The sequence below is a fragment of the Morus notabilis genome, unplaced genomic scaffold (genome assembly GCF_000414095.1).
Source record: "Morus notabilis unplaced genomic scaffold, ASM41409v2 Scaffold1467, whole genome shotgun sequence".
NCBI classification, from domain to species: domain Eukaryota; kingdom Viridiplantae; phylum Streptophyta; class Magnoliopsida; order Rosales; family Moraceae; genus Morus; species Morus notabilis.
In genome coordinates this window covers 14962-39824 of record NW_010360165.1, presented here as the reverse complement: position 1 = coordinate 39824, position 24863 = coordinate 14962, and the positions used below count along the sequence as shown (strand labels likewise).

The 24863-nt window shown below is 33.7% G+C and overlaps 2 protein-coding genes across 2 annotated transcripts; one reads left to right on the top strand and one right to left on the bottom strand.

Moving 5' to 3' along the window:
- The first annotated feature begins 1418 nt into the window (after positions 1 to 1418).
- LOC21387014 (xanthohumol 4'-O-methyltransferase) lies at positions 1419 to 3060 on the top strand. The gene is made up of 2 exons (XM_024164201.1): positions 1419 to 2212; positions 2580 to 3060. The coding sequence occupies exons 1-2, from the start codon at positions 1436 to 1438 to the stop codon at positions 2877 to 2879; spliced, it is 1077 nt and encodes a 358-aa protein (XP_024019969.1). The 5' UTR covers positions 1419 to 1435; the 3' UTR covers positions 2880 to 3060.
- Positions 3061 to 20063: 17003 nt separating this feature from the next.
- LOC21387013 lies at positions 20064 to 24428 on the bottom strand. Its single transcript, XM_010095987.2, has 6 exons — positions 23277 to 24428; positions 22958 to 23178; positions 22555 to 22810; positions 21762 to 21847; positions 21340 to 21431; positions 20064 to 20367 (listed from the first exon to the last, which is right to left on the bottom strand). The coding sequence occupies exons 1-6, from the start codon at positions 23364 to 23366 to the stop codon at positions 20126 to 20128; spliced, it is 987 nt and encodes a 328-aa protein (XP_010094289.1). The 5' UTR covers positions 23367 to 24428; the 3' UTR covers positions 20064 to 20125.
- Between the last annotated feature and the right edge of the window lie 435 nt (positions 24429 to 24863).

Below are 24863 nucleotides of genomic sequence, written 5' to 3'. Positions count from 1 at the left end.
AAGGAGGCAGAGCAACGGTAATGAGGATAAGAGTTGTGAGGTAAAAGCTGAGAGTTGTGGCAGATGGCTTTTACTGTAGCCATGGGTTGGAGTTAATGGACTACAAAGGGGGGTTGAATTCCCAATTCGGGCATTTAACTCGAGTTTCAATTCGAGTTACAATCGTGACTCTCCTTTCCGAACGCGAACTTGAGTCAGAGTTTCAACTCTAATTGGCCCAATTTGAGTTAACCCACGAAGTGAACACACCCTTAGTATTTTCTTTGAATTCTAATATGTATTGAAATATTTATAGATTTTTAAATTAATATTTGATATTTTATTTATATATTTTTTCAAAAAATACAAGTATATAAATCTATTAGTTTTTGTGACAAAAAAAAAATTTGTAGCAACAAATTAGTTATTTGCTACTAAATATTTGGTACCTGATTCTTTTTTTCGTTACCAACTACATTTTGCTATAAAAAATTTGGTCCTTAAATCTCATATTTTTCGCTATCAAATACCTTTTACGACCGAATATTTGGTCACCAAATCTCATACATTTTGCTACCAAATACAACTTGATACTAAATATTTAGTCCCTAAATTTCATAATTTTTGCTACCAAATACCTTTTATTACCAAATATTTGGTGACTGAATGGCGTACTTTTTGCTATCAAAATTTTAGGGTCCTAAAGCTCACACTTTTCACTACCAAAAGCTTTTTGTTACCAAAATTTTTAATCCCCGAATATCATATATTTTGTTACCAAATACATTTTGTTACTAAAAAATTTTTTGGTAGCAAATAGTAATTTTGGTAACTAATACTTTCTGCTACCCACTTTCTACTACCAAAATTTTTTAGTAATAAAAACATTTTGCTACTAAAAATAGGGCTTTTGGTTACCAAATTTTTGGTAACAAAAAATTCAAATTCTTGTAGTGAGCGAAAGCTGGGAAGATTAATTTAGGTCTCATTTCTAATTATAGACCAGAAATGGGGCACTTCTACTTGTTAATATATAATCACATCTCCTGTACTTTTCCTACTCATATTCCAACTAAGCAATTATATTATCTCATCACTTGTCCTACTCATTTCCAACAAGACGTCAGTATTGCATTATAGATGGAGTTGTTACCTAACAAAAAATAAATAAACAAATGGGGCAGGGAACTTAATTCGTTCTTTGGCACTTACTTGCGTTTCTAGTTAATACATAAAGATAATAAAAACGTACTCTTATACTAATTAGGGTTTAAAGAACATATAGAATATTCACCGTACTGAATAATATAAACATTTATAAAACAAACTATCTTTTTACTTTTATGTCACTCACCACTATAAATAAGTACAAGATGCAAGAGCATAATAACCATTCTAGCTTTTTACAAAGAGATTATCTATCTAGTTGGAGAGAAAAAATTGAATAATATTAGAAATGAAACTTGACGAGGCAAGTCTGAGAGGCCAAGCAGAGGTATGGAAGTACATGTTCAGCTTCGCGGATTCCATGGCCGTGAAATGCGCGGTGGAGCTCCGAATACCCGACATCATAAAGTCCAACGGCGGCCCGATGAGTTTGGCTGAAATAGTCGCCGCCTTTCCAAGGGCTTCTTCTCCAGACATCTCCTGCCTCTCGCGCATCATGCGCCTCCTGGTCCGCCTAAAGATCTTCACCGCCCGTCAATCATCAGACGGCTCCGGAGACAGCGCCACTCTCTACGGCCTGACACAGTCGTCGAGGTGGCTTCTGCGTGACACGTCAGATGATCAGCTGACTCTGGCACCGATGCTCCTGCTAGAGAACCATCCGTTGCTGATGGCGCCGTGGCACTGCTTCAGCCAGTGCGTCAAAGATGGTGGGCTTCCCTTGGAGAAGGCCCATGGGCCCGAGATATGGGACTTCGTCACCGGGAACGGCGAGTTCAACAAGATGTTCAATCGGGGCATGGAGTGTGCGTCCCGGATCGTGATGAGGGCGGTCCTGTCGGAATACTACAAAGATGGATTCGGTTGTTTGGGATCGTTGCTGGACGTTGGAGGTGGGACCGGTGGTGACGTGGCTCAGATCGTTAAATCCTGTCCGCACATCATCAAGAGCATCAACTTTGATCTGCCAGATGTGGTCGCCAAGGCACCGGAGCATCCAGGAGTTTCCCATGTTGGGGGAGACATGTTTAAGAGCGTTCCAAATGCTGACGCAATTTTCATGAAGGCAAGCTAAGATACTCACCATCCGTACTTGTACTCCCTTTTAAAAAGAAAAAACAAACAATTTTGTTTTAATATGACAAATATTATAAAATAAGAGTTGTATTTCAGATCCAAGAAGATGAGATGGAATCTTTATGGGGTGTTTGGTATGAGGATTCGTACCATGATTCGAATCATGATTTTTGATTCGTTACAGTATTTTTTCTCACAAAAAAATACACGTAAATCGAGAATAATTCTGAATTTATGAACTAAACATCGACAAATGTATATTCTATGTTATATTAAATAAGAGCGCGTACATATATATTGATATATTATATATAAAGTGTTGTGATGATTTTTAACCATCTTCTAAATGTAAGCAGTGGATAATGCACGAGTGGAGCGATGAAGATTGTGTGAAGATCTTGAAGAATTGCCGGAAAGCGATACCGGAGAAAAGCGGGAAAGTTATTATAGTGGACATAGTTTTGGAGCCAGAAGGAACTGGGGTGTTTGATGAGACAGGTTTGGTGTTTGACCTTGTTATGGTTGCACACACCTCTGGTGGTAAGGAGAGGACTGAGAATGAGTGGAAAAACATATTGAAAGAAGGAGGTTTTCCGCGTTACAAAGTCACCAAAATCCCTGCCCTAACATCCATCATTGAGGCATATCCACAGTGAACGTCCTTCATAAAATTTGCGTCAAACATAATTTCGTGGCTAGCTGTAATGTGGGGTACTCGATGAATAATAAGCTGTCGTTTGCTTTTTTTTTTTTTTTTCATCGTATAATTTATTACAATTCTCGCACATGATTTGACTGTATGGGACTTGCATGTTTCGATGGATTTTACTATTTATAAAAGGGTATGTTTATATTTCATTTGGCACACCAGTCTGGGGATCAACCAAATTCATATGTCTACATCTTGAGCGAGAGAGAGAGAGAGAGAGAGAGAGAGAGGCAAAGCATTTCATGCAGCGATGAATTAGCTGGTCAATCAAATATTGGCTTGAAGACATTAATGGAAAGAATATTTTGAAAGTATATACACACGTCAATTCTTGTAGTTACTTTGTTATTGTTAATCATTATTATATATTATAACTATATGATCAATGGTAAAGTACATTAGTACTAAAAATTTTCCCCTTTTAAAAGTTTTTAAAGGTGAAAGAAGAGTGTTGGAGGCAGGCTCTTCATCAGTTGACATATGTAATAACGACTTGGAATAAAATAATTATTTCACATCAATGATGGATCGAGTTGAGACAACTTAAAGTACTGTGCTTAGATTATGAAAGAGGATCTATGATGCATCAAATAGTATTATTTGATCATTATGTAGGGTATATATATAAGAGCATAAGAATATCTATTAATAAATGGCTCTAAGTTTGCCAGGGCAAACAGGTTGTTGTTTTCGGGACCCAATTAACAATAGTAGGGCATCGATCTTCAGAGCCTTCCAAATTATTCGGTCATGCTAGGTCAGGGTCTTTGCTAAAATAGAGTAGTTTTTCCCTTGTAACTACATATATATATATATATATATATATGTGTGTGTGTGTGTGTGTGTGTGTGAGCATCCCGTCGTTTTGGTCCCCAAAAGTTTGATTTTTTGGCAGTTGTAATCCTGATACTAAAATTGAAGAATGAGTATTGAAATTTCTCAGAGGTAGTCGCACTCTAATCACATAATAACTGAAATTTTTTTGAATATAGTTTCCTCAAATGTAAAATGTTCTGTTTTTTAAAGGATAACACTGAAGATAATATTTTTTATAGATGGTAATTTTTAAAGATGGTAACTATTTCAATATGAATTTTATTATACGGCCGGAACATGATTCTCTACATCAAATTTAAGAAATTTTCGTCAATTTTTTTTGTTAGAGACTAAGAGACTAATTTATCAAAATTACAAATTTAAGAATCAAAATGACACCATGCTTCTATTTTAGGAACTAACAGATTTATAGACATATACATCTTATTTTTATTAATTATTTTAAGCATCACTTCTGAATTGAAAAACCTGATCGTGGTATGTCCAATCGCGCAGCCAGGAATGTTTTTACTAGAGGCCGAATACATGAGAACATAAAAAATATAAGTTAAGGTATGTTGGAATCTCTATTGGATAGTAGGGAGACATCAATTTTTTTTTTTTTTTTTTTTTTTTTGAGTGGAACCACACGTATATAATTTTCCTAACTCATTGGGCGCACAATTAAAATTCCTCAAAAATTTACATTTAAAAGAAATTTCCAAAAATCTCGTGTCCCATTCTGAGAGCAATGCATGTGCCTGGCTCCCCCACATATTATATCGTAGGATTTTGTCCAACAAATTGAAAAATATTATGAGTGGACATCTGACCTAATTTCGGTGATCCTCACCCAAAGAAAAAAAAAAAAAGAAAAGAAAAAGAAAGGAGGACCGTCTGATCTTATCGGTTCACTGAATCAGCACACATATATCGTCTCGTTCCATATTAAATATATATATATATATAGATGTGTACGCACACATATACGTATGTATATATATATATATATATATATGCGTATATCAGCAGCTATATATATTGAACATGCACTTTGTTAGATTGCTAATTACATATGACCTACTTGTTCGGTTTTTCATACCATAGTAATACTGTCATTTTAAGTTTCAGATTGGGAGTTCACTTTTTATTCAACTACTCGATCTCTTTATGCGTGGTTTTTGCTATTAAAATTCTGCAACAGTACTACAATACAATTCTTAATTCTTATAATTCTAAAAATAAGCAGAGCAGCTGTATATATATTGTCGGATACGTGTTTTCCTTTGGTTTAGAAAGACTAAAGACTAATAGTGGAGGAGCCACTAAGTCGTCGCGCGATTTTTTATTTTTATTTTTATTTTTCATTAATTTTCCTAATCTTGAAATTTTTATTGATACAAGTTATACATTTATTTAACTTTACAACTAACAAGTGCCGTACTATACTTATAAGCAAAAACAAAATCTTCACCCCGTTTCGTTGGTTTGAACGGTTTTTATGGAGAGCTATATTCTTATAAGTTGACCCACTTTAAAATTAGGCTAGAATATAATTTAAATTGCGCGCTATTTAAATACGAATTTAAACTTGATTTACCACTTAGATTGAATTTTTAAGTATGAATACGGAAACAAACAGGTTGAGTTTTTCCGGTCTTTTTACTTTCTCTAGAACTCTAGACTTCTTAAATCTCTATCAAATACTTGTTCGTTCCAACAAGACTGATTTGCTTTGACAGCCTATATGTTGAGGGATAGAAATTCAGGAGTCGTCAATGAACAAGTATATATTAGAGCTTTGCGCCGCACATTTGCTTCGAATTCAACTATTTTTTTCTGGCTGCTTCGAATTCAAATATAATAAGCGTCATTTTGGTATTTTGATTTTCTTAAAACTTTTGTAAGTAGTCGTTCTTTTCCTTCATGAATATTTCATGCATTAATGCCTCTTTAAGCCCTTTCGAATGGACGTTATTATTATTATTTTTTTTTAATCATCCTTCGTGACATCTCATTGTGGGTCTGCGTCACGCAAAAGATTCCTAATAATCCTCTCTCTCACTTTTTTTGTTTTGTTTCCTTTTTAGAGTTTCTTCCGTAAGAATAAAAAAATAAAACTAACAGTAATTTTATTTTTTTAATCATTAAATCTACATTAAAAATTATGCACTCTGTATATTTTTTTAATTTCATATAATTTTAATCAAATTTAATAATACGGTCAAAAAAACTAATCCTGCAGTAAGACATTATAACGAAAAGAGTCACTTTTTTTTACAGTACTCAGAATCTTCTCTTGCGCATATACTTCCGCATAGCTCTTCAATGTAAAGTTCACTCTTTGACCACTCCCGTTTGACACCTCTACCACCAGATGCCGAAGGTACATAAAGGCTGGGGATACTAATTGGTATATATGTATATATCGGTCTTGTAAATGGATAAAGCTGAAGGAAAAAAAAAAAGAACAAAATAAAACAAAACAAAAGGAAAGAAAGAACACATTAAAACGATAACAGGTTTTAAACGACAGAAACTATGACACGACGCAAATCTTAAAAAAAAAAAAAAAAAAAAAAATTTACAGAAAACAACAGAACAATTCTAAAACGACATCATGTAACAGCGACAGTAAACTACAAAACGACATAAGTCATCAACAAAAATATAAAACGGCAAAGAAGTATTGAAACCGCAAAACTTACAAAATATATAAACGACATTATATTTCTAAAACGACGACGACTGTGAAAACTCAATATACAAAAACAACATAAAACTATTAAACCGCCAACATCAGAATGATAGTGAACGTAAAGCGATATATAATCTGGGAAATAACAAATGTTTTGGAAACAACATCCTGCAACCTGAAAAACAATTAAATCACTGTACAACACTAAAGGAAAAAAATTTTGTGAATTTTCGTGACTGAAATTAAAATTTATGAGAATCAAAGACAAAAAATGTTTATGAAGAAACACATTTAAGAGTAAATTAATTTAACAGAATAATTATAAAAAATAATATTATAAATAACTGTGAGAAAAGTATTTAAAGGAGATACTTTCAAAAATATATAAAAATTAAAGATAAAAATGCAATAAAAAAATAAGGAAGAAAAAAGAACGGAAAAAAAAACTTAAAAAAAATTAAAAAAAGGCTAAAAATATGGAGGCGGAACAAAATGTGGGGGCGCAACGAAACGCCCCCCACGAGAAACTCATTTTCTTTTTTAAGGAGAGAATATATATATACATATATATATATATATTTATATATATATTCTCAAATAGGAAAACTAATTAAAAACATAATAAATGGAAAGAAAATAAATCACGCATGTTAAGGGTTCGTTTGTTAAAGGGGTTTAAATTAGGATAGATTTATAGCTTCTCAAATAGGAAAGCTAATTAAAAACATAATAAATAGAAAGAAAATAAGTCACGCATGTTAAGGGTTCATTTTAGGGGTGTAAGAATTGAACCCGAACCCGACTAACACGTCCGACCCGACCCAAACATATAGGGTTATATATATTTTTTTAAAATTTTGGATTTAAATAGGCCCAACCCGCAATTTGCGGGTTAAGCCGCGGGCCGGGAAACTTTTCACCCGAGTTGCCCCGACCTGTCCGTGTAAGTAACCCTAAGTTTTCCAATTTTCCTTCCTCCCACCCAGTCCCAGACTCCCAGCCTTCACACACACCGCACGCAGCCTCCCCTGCCGTGAGTCCACTCCGGTTTCACTTCAAGCCTCCCTCGCTCGCCTCCTAAGCCTGAGTCACCTCAATCTCGCCTCCGCCTGAGTCCTAAATCCTTCCTCACTTCAAGCCTCCCTCGCCTCTCCCAAACGCCTCAATCTCGATTCTCGCCTCCCTTACCCCCTCAATGTTTTTTTTTCACCGTAAGTGTTTTTTTTCTTGATTGATGTGTGTTATCACCGGATTGTGTGTTAGTGAGCAAAAAATATGACCTTTTAGACGTATGATTTTTAGCTATGTTTTGGGTTTTTTTTTTTACTACCCCGATTTTTCCCTTTTTGGTAACTTTGATTTTCTAGTGGTGGTAATGTGGCATACTTGTTTGCCCTGTGGGTTTTGGGTTTGATCAGATTTGGATTAATGTCCTTGTGTTTGGTTTGGACAACTCAAATGTTGTTGAAAAGGTTTACTAATCATTAAGTCTTTTTTCCCTCCTAGTGAAAATAGAAGAAATCATGTCATTACTTGAGCATGTTTTCATTTGGTGATTTAACTTGTAGCTTCAGTTTGTGTTAATGTCATCGATGATCGATGTACTAGTACACATATATATTGCATAAGTTGATTTCTTTTACTGGAATTTCTCATTTTATTTTATTTTATTTTAGAAATCTTCTAGTTCTAAAGCCCTTCCCTTGCATTACATACCCTGACCACCACAACGGTCCGAGCTCAAACCCACGACTTGTGTGGGGGGTGAGTGGCTTATGACCTTGCTGAGCTCTTGTTAGTTTTTGGTGGATAAATTTTGTCAAAGTTTGCTGCTGCTTTTAAAACTATCTCAAGAAATGATTTGGGGGAGTTACTTCATGTGTCTTTTTTATTGAAAAAGGGATAATTTTAGGAAATATTTTAAGCTTTCATTCGTATTGTTACCTTTTAAGAATAGATTTCATAAAATGTTATTGCTTTTAAAACTACCCCACAAGAAAGGATTTTGGGGTGTATTGACAAAGAAGGTGTATTGGAGCAACTTTAGCTGTCATTTCTTCTATATATTTCATGATGATGTCTCATTAAGTTGAGAGAGTTATAACTAAAGAAAAACCAAAGGAACCAATTCCTGAAGTTGAGTGGTGGTAAGCATTAAGTTGACTAACAATGTAATTCCTTGATATGCTATTATGCTTAACAGTTCTCCTTCTTAGACATTATACTTAACTTATTATCATTTGCCTTGTGTGATTTGACATTAAGAGATGAAAATTGTCATTTCTTTGTGGGATAAATTGACAGGATTGAATATATTGAGGTGAAAATTGAACAAATGGCATGAGAAGAAAAAAACACATTTAACGAACTTCGGGCTCGTAGTGGAAAATAAAAAAAATATATCTCACGACAATCATTATTATTTCCAGGCCAGTCGAGGAAGAAGAGTGAAGAGAATACTGCAATCTTCATTGAAGGCAAGGCTGAAACATAAATGTTAGTTTTTTTTTCTATTTTTTATTTTCTAGGAAATATTATGTTTTTCATTAAGGTTAGTCTCAATCATATGTTATCTGTTTTTAGGTTAATTTGTGTGCTAGATGGAAAAATTTATCATCCACCCGACACAAACTTCTAAAAGCACTTGCAAGTCCTCTGCTGAAATAGAAAGTGACCAATGCCAGACCAAAAATCTAACCTCTGTCTCTATGCCTAAAGAGCCCATTACCTTGCCCACTCCCACACCCAGCCCTACCCCTGTGCCTAAAGAGGAGGGAGATAGTAAAAAGAGGAAGAAGTCACAAAAAAGTCTCCTGTTTGGGATCATTTCAAAATCATACAGGGTGAGGATCCAAATGAGCCTAGGTGTAAGTGCATATATTGTGGGGCAACATATGCGTGTGATAGTAGGAGACATGACACCAGTAGTATGAAGGTTTACATAGAAAAGCAATGCAAGAAATACCCATATAGGATCCAAGATAAAAAGCAAAAAACTTTGAGTTTCCAAACAAACACTGAAACTGGTAGTAATCTTGTTGCTATAGGCTTTAACAAGGAGCATTGTAGAAAAACGTTAGCAAAAATGGTGATTGTAGATGAGCTTTCATTTAGGTTTGTTGAAGGTGAAGAATTTAAGAATTTTTATCAAGTGACGCAGCCTAGGTTCTCTATCCCCTCCCGTGTTACGATTGCTAAGGACATTTACCAACTTTTTTAGAAGAGAGGAAGAAACTAAGGGCTGAATTTAGTAAGGGCAGTCAAAGGATTTGCCTAACAACTAATTGTTGGACATCCTTTCAAAATATTAATTATTTATGTTTAACAGCACATTACGTTGATAGTGAGTGGACTTTGCAAAAAAAGGATTATAAACTTTTATCAAATTTCAAGCCACAAGGGAGAGAGTGTTGGTAAAGTCATTGATTCATGTTTGCATGCTTAGGGTATTGAGAGAGTCTTCACTATGACTGTTGATAATGCCTCCTCAAATGACTCCATGATTACCTACTTGAGAAGGAAGATTACGGGGTGGAAAGGGGTTGTTTTAGGTGGGAAATTTCTGCATGTTAGGTGTTGTGCCCATATAGTGAACTTGATTGTCAATGAAGGTTTAAAAGACCTACATAATTCCATAGCTGTCATTCGTAATGTTGTGAGATATGTGAGGTCTTCTTCGGCTAGGTTGTTGAAATTCAAGTCATGTGTGGAGCGAGAGAAAATTGAATACAAAGGTCTCGTATGCCTAGATGTCCCTACTAGATAGAACTCCACCTATATGATGTTAGATGCAGCCATTAAGTTTCAAAAAGCATTTGAAAGATATGATGAGGAAGATGACAAGTTTGTGTCTTATTTTCGGGAAGATGAGGGGGGAAACGGAAGATTGGCCCGCCACTTGATGATGATTGGGAGAATGTTAAGGTGTTTGTGAAATTTCTGAAGACTTTTTATGATATAACTTTGAAGTTTAATGCCACTTTGAATGTCACTTCAAATTCTTACTTTCATGAGCTTTGTGAGATGCAAAACTAGCTATCTGAATTAAGAAAACAAGAGGATTCAATGCTTTCATCCATGGCTGTGAGTATGAAAAAGAAGTATGATAAGTATTGGGTAAATGTTGAGAATATAAATTGTCTTCTCTTTGTGGCTGTTGTACTTCATCCTAGGTACAAAATGGATTATTTGACATATTGTTTCTCTATAGTGTATGACTCTTGCACTTCTGAAACATTAGTAAAGAATGTGAAGGATACTATGTACCGGTTGCATGAGGTTTATAATGGGGACAAGGGTGGATCTGTGGCTAATGAAAGTAGTGGGGAGGCGGCAACAACAAGTACAACGGAGGGAAAAACATAAGTAGAAGGAAAAGGGTGTTTGTGGAGCTCTTTTGTTAGGAAAATGAAGGAGAAGAATGTGAATAAGTACAAAAATGATGTGGACAGATACTTGACAGACCCTATGGAGGATCAAACTCGGTCAAATTTTGATGTTTTAGATTGGTAGAGGAATAATGCAACTAATTACAAGGTTCTCTCACTAGTTGCAAGAGACATTCTTGTCATTCTTGTTTCAATGGTAGCCTCAGAATCTGCTTTTAGTACCGGAGGCTGCATCCTCGATCCCTTTAAGAACTCATTAAGCCCTAAGATGGTGGAGGCATTGATTTGTACACAAAATTAGCTGCGTAGTCGTGAGCACATCAACCTTATTGATGTGGAAGACTTTAATGAATATGAAGATATTGAGTCGGGTAATCTTTTTACGTTTTACTTATTTTTTTAAAAATTTATTTCATCTCCTTGTTGTTTATTTTGTTGTCTTAAACTTGATTCTGATGATTTTTTTTTGTTATGTTTTCTTCTTAAGATTTGTCAAATTCTGTTGTAACACATGAGGGACAAGTTGGGAATGAAGGTGCTATTATTCTGGATTAAACAGTTTGGAGTTGACTAAATTTTCTATTTTGCGATTATCTTTATATGGATTATTTATCTTTATATGGACTATTTATTCTAGATTAAACTGTTTATTTTATATGGACTATTTTGCTTCTCAAGATTTTATTTCACCTCCTTGTTGTTTATGTTTTTGGACTGTTAAAAGAGGTACGAAGTCATATATTAAAATTAGTTTTCACCAACCCGAGTCACCCGACCCTACCCGAGGTCACCCAAAAGGTTGCGGGTTTGTTGACTTAAGAGAGTGTCGCGGCCTAAAGTTGTCTCAACCCGCACTGATCGGGTCGGCTCAATTTTTCAGCTCAACCCGACCCTACCCGGCCGATTTACACCCCTAGTTCATTTGTTAAAGGGGTTTAAATTAGGATAAATTTGAACCTTATTGAACTATATGGGTTTTAAACCGTGGTGTTTGAAACTGGGTTCAAATCTTGAAAGAGGATGTGAGTTTAGAAATTCTTTTATTTTAAAGATTTAAATGTCACATCAAGTTCAAATTCAGTTTTATTTTTTATAAACAAATACTTGTTTGAACCTGACATGTGTTTAAACTTCTTGAATCTTCCAACCAAACAATCCCATCCCCATGGCACACTGAAATGCGCAATGGAGCTCTGTATTGCTGACATTATTCATTCTCATGGTGGCCCTGTCACTTTGTCTCAAAGAGCTTCCTCCATTTCTAGCTCAACATCTCCAAAATATACCTCCTATCTTGAGCGCATCATGAGATCCCTAGTCCACAAAAAGATCTTCACCGTACATCACCCATCGGACGGCTACGGAGAGACTCTATATGGGGTGACCCAAGTATTCTAAATGGCTGCTCTAGGGGTCAGAGACAAGCCTTGCGCCCGTTATACTAGTGGAGAATTCGTCTCAACTCATTGCAATGTGGCATCAACTCAGCCACAGTGTTAGAAACGACGTCATTGCTTATAAGAAGGCCCACGGCCATGAAATCAGTGGCGAACTTTTCAGTAGGGGAGAGAGTGAAACTAAAATTTTAAATTAAAATAATAGTACAATTATTATTTTATTTTAGTATTTTTAAGTTTTTTGATCCAAGTGATTCAACCTTTTAATTAAGCTTAATTCACTTTTAAAGGTCTAAAGTGTCATTTGTTATTGATTTATTTCGTGATTTAGGTTTGAAATATAAATTCTAAAAAGATAAAACTGTAAGGTGTAATTGATATGATTTTGAACATTTCATATAAATGTCATAAATGAAAAAAATTCAAGAGGCGATAAAGGGAAATTTTTTTTTTTTTTTTTTTTTTTTTTTTAAGTTAGGACAATATTAAATGGGCCACTTTGGACCAGTGGGGGCGGGAATCCCCCTCTCAGCCTAAGGTGGCTCCTCCATTGACCGAAAATACTCTCGCAAAGTCAATACAAGAATTCTTTACTACACTCTTGTTGCACTTCATCTCCTTTAATCTTTCTACACTGAAGGATGCTCAAATTGGTACATAGTCTAAACGAGTTTTTTGAGAAAAATACAGGAAGGAGTAGCTTTCAGTTGTAACTACCCGTTTATGAGAAGAAAGAGCAGCTTCCAGCTGTAACTTCCCATTTACGAGAAGATGAAGAGTATGGAGAGGGACTTCAAGGCCTCATTCATTTCACCGACTCGAGTTTTCAATTTTAGGTTTCTACAGTAAAAAGCTCTCAGAAAATGTCATATCTAACTTTTTTGCTACAGTGAAAAGCTCTCTGAAAATGTCACACCTCAGTTCGAATTGAAAACTCGAATCCGCAAAGTGAACGAGGCCTCTGACTTCCAACTGTAACTTCTCCTTTACGATGTGACTAAAGCTATATGTAGAATCACAAACCCTGTCCGCATTGACTATTGAGTTTTGACTATTAAGTTATAGCTACTTAGATCATCTCTAATGTAAATACTAACACTAAATGTATATTTAGCATAAAAAAATATGATATAATATGTTATTTTTATTTTTTCTACTTTTTCTCATAATCGTTAAACTTTGAAAGTTGTAAAAGTAAACATTAATTTTTAAAATGAAAATTTTTCTGGTGTTCCCTCTTTTTTGAGAACATTGGTGTTCCCTATCAACCGTCGGATCTGTATTATTTTTTCAATTTGATTTGACTTTTGACCAGATTTAATATAGATCTAAAGGCTGATAAACAGAGAATACCGATGTTCCTAAAAAAGAGAGAACACCAGAGAAAGTCTATTTTAAAATAATTAGAAAATGTAAAAGTTACAATGATTACATGAAAAAGTAAACATTTCAATCAATAACAATCAAATGTCGAATTTCTCATATGTTATACTCGGTGAGAAGTTTGCTACTAAGTATATAGGATATGAAAAATTTAGTATTATAAATAACATTGCATTAAAGAGTATTTTTTACACTTAAATTTTAAATTTATAATTGACACATCAATTATAGCATTGTATTCTAATGCTCTTAAACAAGAAACAAAAAGCGTCACCTAAATCCCATAAAAAATTAACGAACATTAATTTTGAATCATGGATTCAGAACCATGATTCAGAATCATTTTCGATTTATATATGTTTTTTGTGAGAAAAAATATTATAACGAGCCACAAACTATAATTCGAATCATGACACGAATTCTCATACCAAACACCTAATAAATTCGGTGAAAGTAGTTTCACGCTATTGAAAAACTCAAATTATATAGGGCACGACCACATGTATATAGGCCTGGCCACGTCCGATCACGCACGGGAACTGGCATGGGAAGTACTGCCCTGCCAGCTTTCTTGTTCGGAGATGGATTAGGCTTGAGATATAGTCCATAACTCCATATTTTGATGGTGTAAATCTTTGCTAATGGATTCCCTTCTAATTAAAAAAAATATAAATATAAATAAATACATAAATAAATAAAAGCGGTCTTTTTTCCGTCACATATCTATAAACATTGTTGTCATGTCATTTTCATTTCCCATGTTTGGGCTTTGCTTCTGAATGTGTGGTTTGTCAATTAGTAGATTTATTTTTTAACTGGCCATTAAGTTGAAATTTGTTTAGCTACTTTGCTCATATTTGCTTGTTAAACATGGTTGAATAGCTAAAAGATATTACCACAATTGTTCTTACAGTACAATATCTTAAGCCTACAAGTAGTGCGTGAGATTATACGTCAATATATATATATATATATATATATATAGTGCATGATATTGATGTCTCGTTAACCCAAAAACCTACCGGACATCGATAGAGTAAATTTCATCGACATAATTTCCAGCCAAAATATAAAATCGATGGAATGGTTTCTTATTTGTTTCTTTCATTAACAATTTCGTTTGGCGTTATTTGTTCTAAACATATTTTTTTATTTTTATAATAAGAATTACAAACTATTTTTCTAAAAGATTTCTCATTTGAACAGTTTTTACACAAATATTAAAGAAATTGTAACTAACAGCCTAGTTTTGGAATCTTTATGTACTAGTAAATAGTATATACTATAATTGTTAATAAATATCATTTTAAACTTTAAAAGTGTAGTTTTAAGGGTAAAAACATGTTTATTAATAACAAAAAAATTATAAGATTACTAAACCAAAAATTAGTAAATATTGATAAAATGTTTTAATTTGAGGACTCATAAGAGTAAATCGGATAAATCCTATATTGGGGGGTAAAATCTGGGTAAATCAAAATTGATCAACAGGGAAATCAATAAATCCCGAATTTACAGCTATTTACTAATTTATTCAAAATTTTCAGTATGCATATTCATTCCACATTAAAATAAAAAATAAAAAATAAAAAAAAATAAAAAAACATTATTTACATCCTTCTTCAATATTATACTGTTGAGGATTATAGTATGTTTTTGCTATACCAGTTTTTTTGTGTGGTCATTCTCTCTATTCATTTGATTTTCTCTCTCTTAATTCTCTATGCTTGTTCTCTCTCTCTCTTCACTATCTCTGTCCTCATATTTTCTTTATGCATTCGCTCTCTTGTACCTTGTATCTCGTCATTCTCTCTCTTCGCTATATTTTTGTACACCCTTTCTCTAACTTTCCCTTTGCTTATTCTCAGTCATGTTTTCTCACCTCATTCTCTCTCTACATTCTCTCTTTTTCGATGTTCTAGCTCTACATTTTCTACTCATTCTCTATCAATGTCCCCTACTCTTTTTTGGTGTCTATAAGTGATTAAATTATAAAGCATCATATCATAGACATATAACCTTTGTTATAATACCCACGTCCCCGCACTTAAAATTATATTATTAATTTTAAGTCTAAACCCTCACATTTTTGTTCTAAGGTTTTAACCTGAAAGGCCTCGTCATTAATTCGGAGATAATGCACCTTCATTTATGAGCTCTCTCTTAATTAGCCTTTCTTTTCTTAGACAATCATGCCATTTTCTAGGCTCATGCAAATTTAGCTTTAGGGGATTGTGATTATTAAAATGACATACTTTCGGCTAAGTTATAGCTCTAATATTATTTGTAATTCGCTTGTATTAAGTATGATATTATCCATTTTGGGTTTAATCTTGCATGATTTTCTTTACGAAAATAGTATAAAATATGCCAATATGAAAAGCTTAAGAAAGTATATAGGTCAATTTTTAGTTATAGAAATTAATAGGCCATAACTTGTCAAGTTATGGTTCATAACCAGACAAATTATGGACAAACTTGTCAAGTTATGGTTCATAACCAGACAAGTTATTAACAAAAACCGTGAATTATGGACAATAACTTGTCAAGTTATGGTTCATAATTAGACAAGTTATGGACAAAAATAGTAATTTAGCATATTTATTAACTTATGTAAACTATTAACCTATTAATTTTAATTCATCTCAAGTCTTGACATATTTCTCCCTTTCTCCCTTTTCTTTACCTGTTTTGGCCCCAAATAGCACTACGGGTTTTACCATTGCGAGATAACGTTATTGATTATCAATCTTCACATATAATTACCTTCATTAGATATTGTAGATCCTGCATATAACTTACTTTTCTTTTTCTTTTTTCTTTTCATCTTTCTCCGTCTCACTACTTCCCTTTTTTTCCCCCCCCCTAATAGAACATCTTACTAACGGCTTCGACCAAGGCATTGGAATTGTCACAATAGCATCTTCAACTATATTTTTCTTCGCAACTAATACAAGGTGTACATGTGCCCACTCATACCTTTCAACTTTGACACCCATCCAAACAACAATAGCCATTGAATTAACTTCCCCAAAATCAATATGAGCATTTTACACGGGCCATATATGTGCAAAATAACTTGAGAGTTTCTAATAACATAATAACAAACATCCGAGCTCTTGTACATGATGACAAATTGGCGTGCATAATTGGTGTGTACATTGTATCAAATAAATGAGTGCTTAGTGTAATCCAAAGTGCCATACAGCCAATATGACCATGCGTCACAGATCAAAGGAGCCCCAATGGTCAATGCCCATGTGTGTGATGCAAATTGTGTTAGTTGGTGGTTGGACTCCAAATTCATGTCACTTTTTTTTTTTTTTCTGTTTCATTAATGACATGTATAACTAGTGGGTGCGCTTTCTCAGATCAAAAACCAAATTTCGTTTTTCTCCACCCTTTTTTTTTTTTTTTTTGTGTGGTTAAGATTAGTGAATTTGAGTTACCTTTAGGACTAACTCTCAAGTGGATAATAGTGTTATTTGCACTCAAAAGAGAGTCTCTCCAAGTCAAATAAGGACTTTGCCCTTAGAAGCTAGCTAGGAACCACAAAACATGGTGCATGTGCCGTGCACATGCTTTTGGAAAATAAAATACGTAATCCAAAACCTGATCAGTTCATGAGTTTGGAATGATAACAGTTGGTCCGACTTGGAACGCTGGTGTTAACAATTAGGTAATGTCCCAATATAGTTGGATGAGATTGAAAGAAGATAAGCTATGAAGCGCTAATGGGCAGCATAGACGTCCCATGCTACACTTTTTTGCTATAATAATTAAATCACAAATCAAGAAGCTGGTTTGTGGAGATAGATTGTCCAGCCTCCACTTACAAACTTTTTTTGTCACTAATTAATAAAATTACGCATTAGCCTTGGAGCATGCATAATTTCCTAGCCATAATTTATACAACAAGAGGTTTATGTTTTGGAGAGTACTAGAAGTAGATGTAGAAAGGAGAAGTAAATGACCACAAAATCAAACAACATGAAATAAAATGGGGTAGGATGAATGTTATAAGGCGCATATTTAATCTCGTATTATATAGAAAATAGAAAAAAGAGGAAAAAAAAATACAGGATTAAAATATGCTAAAAAAAGGATTATATGTATTTTTGTAATAATTTAAAAACTTAAAGCCCTTTAACTTTGACCTCACTACTCAATATGTCCGAATATATATTAGCCCTCATCCATGGCTACCGTCAGCTAGGAAAATCCTAGGCTGAAGTTAACTCTTAACATCACACAACGTGTTAATTAACTCGTCACTAATTATTGAGAGAGATAAATATTGCCAAATCGCCTTAATTTATATTAATAGATGGTGCATTTTATTGATATTCAAAAGAAAATAAATCCTCATTAAATTAGTCATTCATTAATAGTTATTTCCAATTTTTTATAGGTTTCTCCTAGTTGAGAGATCAAGGTTCGCACTCTTTTACAAAACAAATTTGTTGGCTTAAACATTAAAATGCTCTCGGCCGGTACCATGGCAGCACCCTTTGCTTTGTTACATGTTTGTTTATTGGTGTACTTTGTGTTCATCAAGTGTTACTCTCACATTTTTAATTCAAGTGTTAATTTGATTCGAATTATTAGTTTGAGAGTATGCTTTTGTTGTTGGACAAAATTTTGCTCCATGTGAGAATTCAAGCTTATATATCAGAAACCAATCCCAAGCTAAATGTATGCTTGACTTTAGTTTATGTATAGCATATAATTAAGATAAATAAGCGTCACTTGAAGGATAAAAAGAACTCCAATTTCTTCCCAAATTATATTATATATGTATGTATATAGAGAGAGAGAGAGAGATGGGGGGACAACAAATATGGCTTCTGATCAGGACTATAATTGGATGCTGATCAAAAAAGATATTTGACATTTTTTGAGTGACTAAAGGTAAAACTTAAATTCAGATTAATATTGAAATAGGGTTGCCTAACTAGCCTATAAAAAATTTAAACCTTCAAGAAAGAGAATATCCTTTTTCTTTACGTTTATCTAATTCTAAATCTGAAGCATAACCACAAACAAGCTACAAAAGCTCTATAACATCAGGAGAAAAATAGAAAGGAAATTACAGCTCAAGTTCTCTTTTTTCCCAAAAGAAACTAAAACGATACTAATCATGATCACACTTCAAGCACACACAAAAAAAAAAAAAAATCATGATCACACAATTTGTGGGGTGTGATTTTATTTAATTGTATAATTAATTAATTGGGTATGAGTTTTCTATGTGGGACTCGCACCTTTCTATATTCATCCCAAAAATATATATTGATGCAATAAAAGAGAACGTTCCAATTGTAATCCACTAACAAACGACACATTTTTAGATATGGTTATTACTTAGCCATCATCTTCCGCCACAAAAAAATGATGGATTGCCTCGTAAATAGAAAGAAGTATAAAACCAACTTTCTTACACAACCAAGTCCACTAAAACTTCAGTGATTAATGCAGAAACTTAACGCTGTGGGACGGCTCATGGAAATTTAGATATAAACAAAGTCAAGCCATTCATTACGTCAAAGAAGGCAAAAAAAGTGTATTGGTTGGTTTTGGAAATCAGAAAACGAGTTTATAGTGAAGCAGCAGTTGTTCCCCACTCCCAAAATAAATAAATAAATAAAAGAAAATTAGAAAAGTTTAGGTTGATTATTCCTTGCTCAACAGCTAGTACGCCTTTTCAACATCGCGGACCCAAGTTTTTTCCACTACTTTTCCAATTTTTCTTGTTTTGGATTAGATTATCCATAAAGTTTTCTTTCCCTTCTTTTTTTTTTCCCCCTAAAATTGGCCCTTGAAAATTAATGTCTCCTTTCATTCTTAATTTATTTAAGTTCATTCCTTACGATATATGATTAAAAGGTCAATAATAAACAGATAACTACTATAAAAGAGTAGTTTTGCAATTTTTCTCTCCTTTCTTTTGTTACCACATATATAAATAATTATAACATTTTCTTTCTTTCTTCTACTCTAAAGAAAATCTTTCATGAGAAAGGAAAAAAAAAAAAAAAAAAAAAAAAAAAAAAAAAAAAAACACCAAAAAGTGAAAAGAGTGGAAAAATTAGTAGGAATTGAATTTCCTCATCTCCCATGGCTATTGATAGTAAGAGAAAAAGAAGTTGCACAAACCATGTACAAACTCTATACATTCAAGAGCCTTTCTCAAACTCATCCACGTCTCTCTCTACATGTAAAGTAAGACCATTCACCGCTCAACAAGGCAGCTAAAACAAGTTAAAAAGAAAGAGAGTCAACTCAACAACTCCACTCACCCTCTTGATTGAAAGGAAAAAAAAAAAAAAAAAAAAAAAAGGTCAAAACATATTTTAGGCAGCACAAAAGGTCCCAAACCTAAATATCCCAAAAAAAAAGTTTTTTTTTTTCTTTAGTTACAATCCCTTTCATATGGTTTTTTTTCCCCCATTTCCTCAGAGTGAATTTTTGAAAAAAAAAAAGAAAAAAGTAGTGTGGCTTTCTTTTTTCCCTAGCATCTTCGAATGCCTGTGAAGTAATTGAAATCATGATGTTGCACCCGAAGTTGCTTTAGCCATGAATCGGCCACGCTCAAAAGTGACAAAAGCCTCTCTTGGTCCCTTCCACAATTGCCTGACACCCACACATTTCCTTGCATCTTGTAAGTGGCCAAACCAAATGGAGGCAAAGAGATGCCGTCCCCTTCCTTTCTCTTCCTCTCCACATTGTCAATGTCGTCTTCAATGTCCATGTCTGTTTCAGAATATAAAATTATTAGAGCGCGCACACACACACACACACATTATATATTAACGTGTTGTGCTATTCCAAAATATCACTTTGATATCTTGTATTTTACGGCATCTTAATGTTATTAAAAACACCATTTTTAATATCTTAAAGACCCTTTTTTAGGGACATAAATTTCTAAATTACCAATCTCATCAGTTCATAAAATTTAAAAATTTTAAAATATTTATGAAAGTATTTGAAATCATTTAAAAATTAGGAAAGAAAAAAGAGAATCAAACTGTTAAAAAAATAAGAAAGGTAGTTTAAACATTTTTATGTCTTATAAAAATCTCAGAGACGTTAATGTTTCGCACAGGAAGGATGAGGGATAATAATTAGGGATAGAGACGGGATGCAGACAAAATCTTGTCCCCGAATTGTAATGGGGCAGGGACAGGAGAAAAACTCCATGTTCCGCCTCTGTTTCGATATATTTATATAAATATATGATAAAAAAAATCTACATAATTTTAACCTTTTAAATATTCTTAGTCCTTTTTAGGATTTATTATTGAGATTTGATGTGCATACGTTTAGAATTTGATATTCAATTTAATTTCATAGTGAATTTTTACAATGCATTGTTATATTAGATGGGGAGTGGGGAATGACAAGATTAAGGTTCCTGAATCCTAACCCATTCACTCCTTAACTGAGGATAGGGGCGGGGATGAGGACGACGAGAAATCATCCTCTCACCCCACCCTATATCCATCCTTACTCAAGGTATTAAAGTGGCTTTTTTTTTTTAAAAGTCAAATACCTTTTTAATCTAACAAAAAAACATATGGAATCAAAATGATTTTTTTTTAAAAAATAAATAAAATGATTTTTTAGAGTAACAAAAAAGTACCAAAATGATTTTCTCACTATAAAAAGTTAAAAATGAAACTAATAAACTATTTTATATAATAATAATAAAACAAATAGTACCTTGGAAAGAAGATGAAAGAGTATGATAAGTGAGGAAGCAAGTTGACAAGTCCTTTATGGTCCTGCCCATTGGGATGTGATATATTGGGTACCTGAATGTACATGTAATCCAAGAGTGAATATATAATTAATCCTCGTTTGCTTTATGATATGTGATCATGCACGTGCTATTATATGGTCCATTTTTTAATTTGTTAAATGAGCAATAATCAGTGCTCAAAAAGAAAAATATAGATATAATATATATGCGAGGCATGGTCAAGAAATATTATTATTTTCATGTTTTTATTAATGTCAAGTGTCTAAACATATGTAAGTAATTATGAATTCATATGGAGAGAGAGAGATATAGAGAGAGAGAGAGAGAGATAGAAGGATAGAGAGAGAGAGAGATAGATAGAGAGAGAGAGAGAGAGAGAGACCATGCAACTGCCATCCAGCTAGCTGGTGAGAGATCAACACTCCTGAGTGACAACAAGCCAGGGTATCTTTGAGCCAATGCATTGATCTGAAATGAAAGCAAAAGAACCAAATATGTAATATCAATTATGGAATCCACACTTTAATTAGCATTTTCTGAGTCACACAAAACAACTTCGAATATGATGATAGAAGCTGATTTTGGGATGCTTTAATCACAATATTTTCTTCACGGAAACAACAGTGAAAAGAGAGTCAAAAAGACAAAAAATAATAAAGACGAGAATATATGTTCAATGACCAATAATAATTACCCTCTCCAAAAATAACAATATGAAAATGCATAATAATTACCCGTACGATTTTATTGTCTACCTCTATTGCTGATAGTTTTTGTTTTCCAAATTCTATATTAGAATTTAATTAAATTTTTTTTAGTATTTTTTTAAAGTTTGTAGTAAAATTCTTCAATAAGAATAAAATAAGTATGCAGAAAAAAAAAAAAAAAGACAAGGGATTATTGAAAAAGTCAAAAAAGATGAATTCTTTGATTATATCTTTAAAAGATGCCTGGCAGGAAAAAGTGTGCACTGATTCTAACAAATCCCATATGTCCTTTCATGCTTCTTGAGGCTTGATTTGTGGGGAAACTAAAACAGATAAACCAAGCCAGATTATTCCACTCGCTAATCAACCAAAACAACATTTTCTTTTCTTTTAAAGAAAAAAAAAAAGATACGTAGATTATAGATATTAGAAATCTACTAGTTAGGCTTTGGTGAAGAGGAATATTACCTTATCCATTAGAGGGACTCTTCCATAAGGAGTTGATCTCTCAAAGTACTGAAAGTAAAGAAAACCCAATCTGTCGTTTGGATGCAAAACGTTATTATTGTTATTGTTGTTGTTTTTGTTGTTATTGTCTTGCTCAAACCCTCCTTCTTCCGAGGAACAACCGTCCCATCTCCATAACTTATCGCTCTCGCTGTCATCGCTTAGTGAATCACTGTACGAATCCCTCGTCTCACACTCACCAGAATCTGCCTCGTCTCTGACCACACAAAAAGAAAACGTTTAAATTTAATTAGGCCCCGTTTTTAAAAACGAATTCGAGTTGAAAACTTAAATAAAAAATAAATGTTTTTTTTTTTTTTTTGAGAAAACGCTAAAGAAAAAAGTTAAATTGTGATTCAAAGACCTGAAGCTGTTAATGGAGGAATTGCTGGTGAAAATCTGAATGGCGGAGAGGTAAGGGACGTAGTACTGAACAAGGGTTTCGCCGTGGTCGAGGGAAATGGGGACGCCGGCTCCGTAGGCGCTGAGTTCGTCGTAGCAATTCCAGAGATCGCTGAGGGTGAAATACTCGACCTTTTCTCTCTCCCATGGGTGCCATAGACGATTAAGGTTCCGAATTTCGCTCTGCAAAATGACAAAAATAAAAAGGAGAGAGAATTGAGATTTTTAGAGAGAGAATTGTGAGAAACAGGGGAGGAAAAGAGAGAAGGAAAAGAGCAAACCTTGGGGAGGAATTGGGATTGAACGACCGGTGTTGTGCAATGGAGGAAGCAATCAAGGTTTGATTGCATTGACCCTTTGTCCAAAATCATGTTTAGAGAGAGAAAGAGGAGAGAGAAAGAGAGGGAGGAAGGGAGGGAAATTAAGTTTCTCTCACCAACCCCTGAAACAGAGGAAGGCGAAGAAAAGAAGACCGAAAAACAGAGGAAAAAAAGAAAGAGGATGTAGAGAGAGAGAGAGAGAGAGAGAGAAATAAGGGAAGAAAGAGAGAGATATTGACGGGATTTGATTTCCCTTTTAGATAGAAAGAGAGATGCGATGTGGGTTTTATTGCAAAGACTCCTATTTTTCGACGTTTGTACAGCAAATTTCACGGGCAGGCTTGAAAGAGAGAAGAAAAAAAAAGGGGGGGAAAAAAATCTTGCGTCTCGTTTCTTCTCTGTTTTTCGCTTCACAGAAAGTCTTCGTTGGCAAATGTTGTCCAAGTCCAAACAGAGAATTCTAGCTCCGACCAATGCTCCGAGAAAGAAACAAATTGTTTTCTTTTCTAGTTCTTTAAAATAAATTCACTAAACTTAAAGAAAACTCAATCCGTCCTTCTTCTCTCTGCTTTGTTCCGTTTTCAAGAAAAATAGGTGATCCAAAGTTTAAGTCTTGAAGCTAAATCAAGCCCACCAATCAAGCCAATTTTTCCGACGGAAAAAAAAAAAGAAAGAAAGAAAGAAAGAGAAAATGGGGAGGAAAGAAGTGTCTTTTCCCTGTTTCGAAAGAGATAATTCTAGATTCTGTAATTGATTGATTTGATGGAAAATTTCAGCTTCGGAATCGAGAAAAACCAGAGATAAAACAAACGGAGAGAAAAAGAGAGAAGAAAAATCAGAATTCTCCAATTGAAAAGAAAAGGGAAACAGAGAGTTTTCGATTCTTGAAAGAACAACCAGTAGTGACCGTAAAGGGGGAAAGCTAGAGAGAGAAACTGCGTGTGATGCGAGGAAAAGAGAGAGAGCGAGGGATTTTGGAAAAAATTATAATCGAGGGATCAGAATACCAGATTTATCATCTATTGGACTCATCCGTCTCTATCAAGGTCTTGCCTTTGAAGCACAAAGCACAATTTCTTTTTTCTCCTATTGTGTTTCTTCCTATTCATTCATCGTTTTCAGTTTTAATAACCACATTTATAATAATCGACAAAATTAGTTGGAATCGGTCCAAATCGTTCAAGTCTTTCTAAAGAAATCAGATTATGATGCAAATGAAATTTCCAAAAAAAAAAAAAAAATAGAGGTGTGGACAAATTTCATTTCTTTTTATTGTAAGGAAGGAAAAGAAAATGTAAATAAGTTTACTTGACAAAATAAATTCGTATCTTTGGAGAATTTTTCTTTATATCGTAGTGATGCACTAAAAAGCAACTTACGAACCTTTCGGGCATCCCAAATCACTAGTTGAATATGATAGGACAAGATAGTATATAAAATTCTATACTCAAATTACGGGTAAAAAGAATTATACTTTTGCTTTCGTTTATAGTAACTAATTATTAAGAAAAAGGCTAATAAGATGCTTAACATTTGAACTTTTAATTG

Bases quoted from the DNA above. Each gene is read 5' to 3' on its own strand.
- LOC21387014 (XM_024164201.1), top strand. From the start codon at position 1,436: ATGAAACTTGACGAGGCAAGTCTGAGAGGCCAAGCAGAGGTATGGAAG. The intron at 2,213-2,579 runs GCAAGCTAAGAT...AAATGTAAGCAG, and splicing joins CTGACGCAATTTTCATGAAG to TGGATAATGCACGAGTGGAG.
- LOC21387013 (XM_010095987.2), bottom strand. From the start codon at position 23,366: ATGATTTTGGACAAAGGGTCAATGCAATCAAACCTTGATTGCTTCCTC. The intron at 21,848-22,554 runs GTAATATTCCTC...CTTTCATTTCAG, and splicing joins GAGTCCCTCTAATGGATAAG to ATCAATGCATTGGCTCAAAG. The intron at 20,368-21,339 runs GTACTATTTGTT...ATTCTGAAACAG, and splicing joins TCTTTCATCTTCTTTCCAAG to ACATGGACATTGAAGACGAC.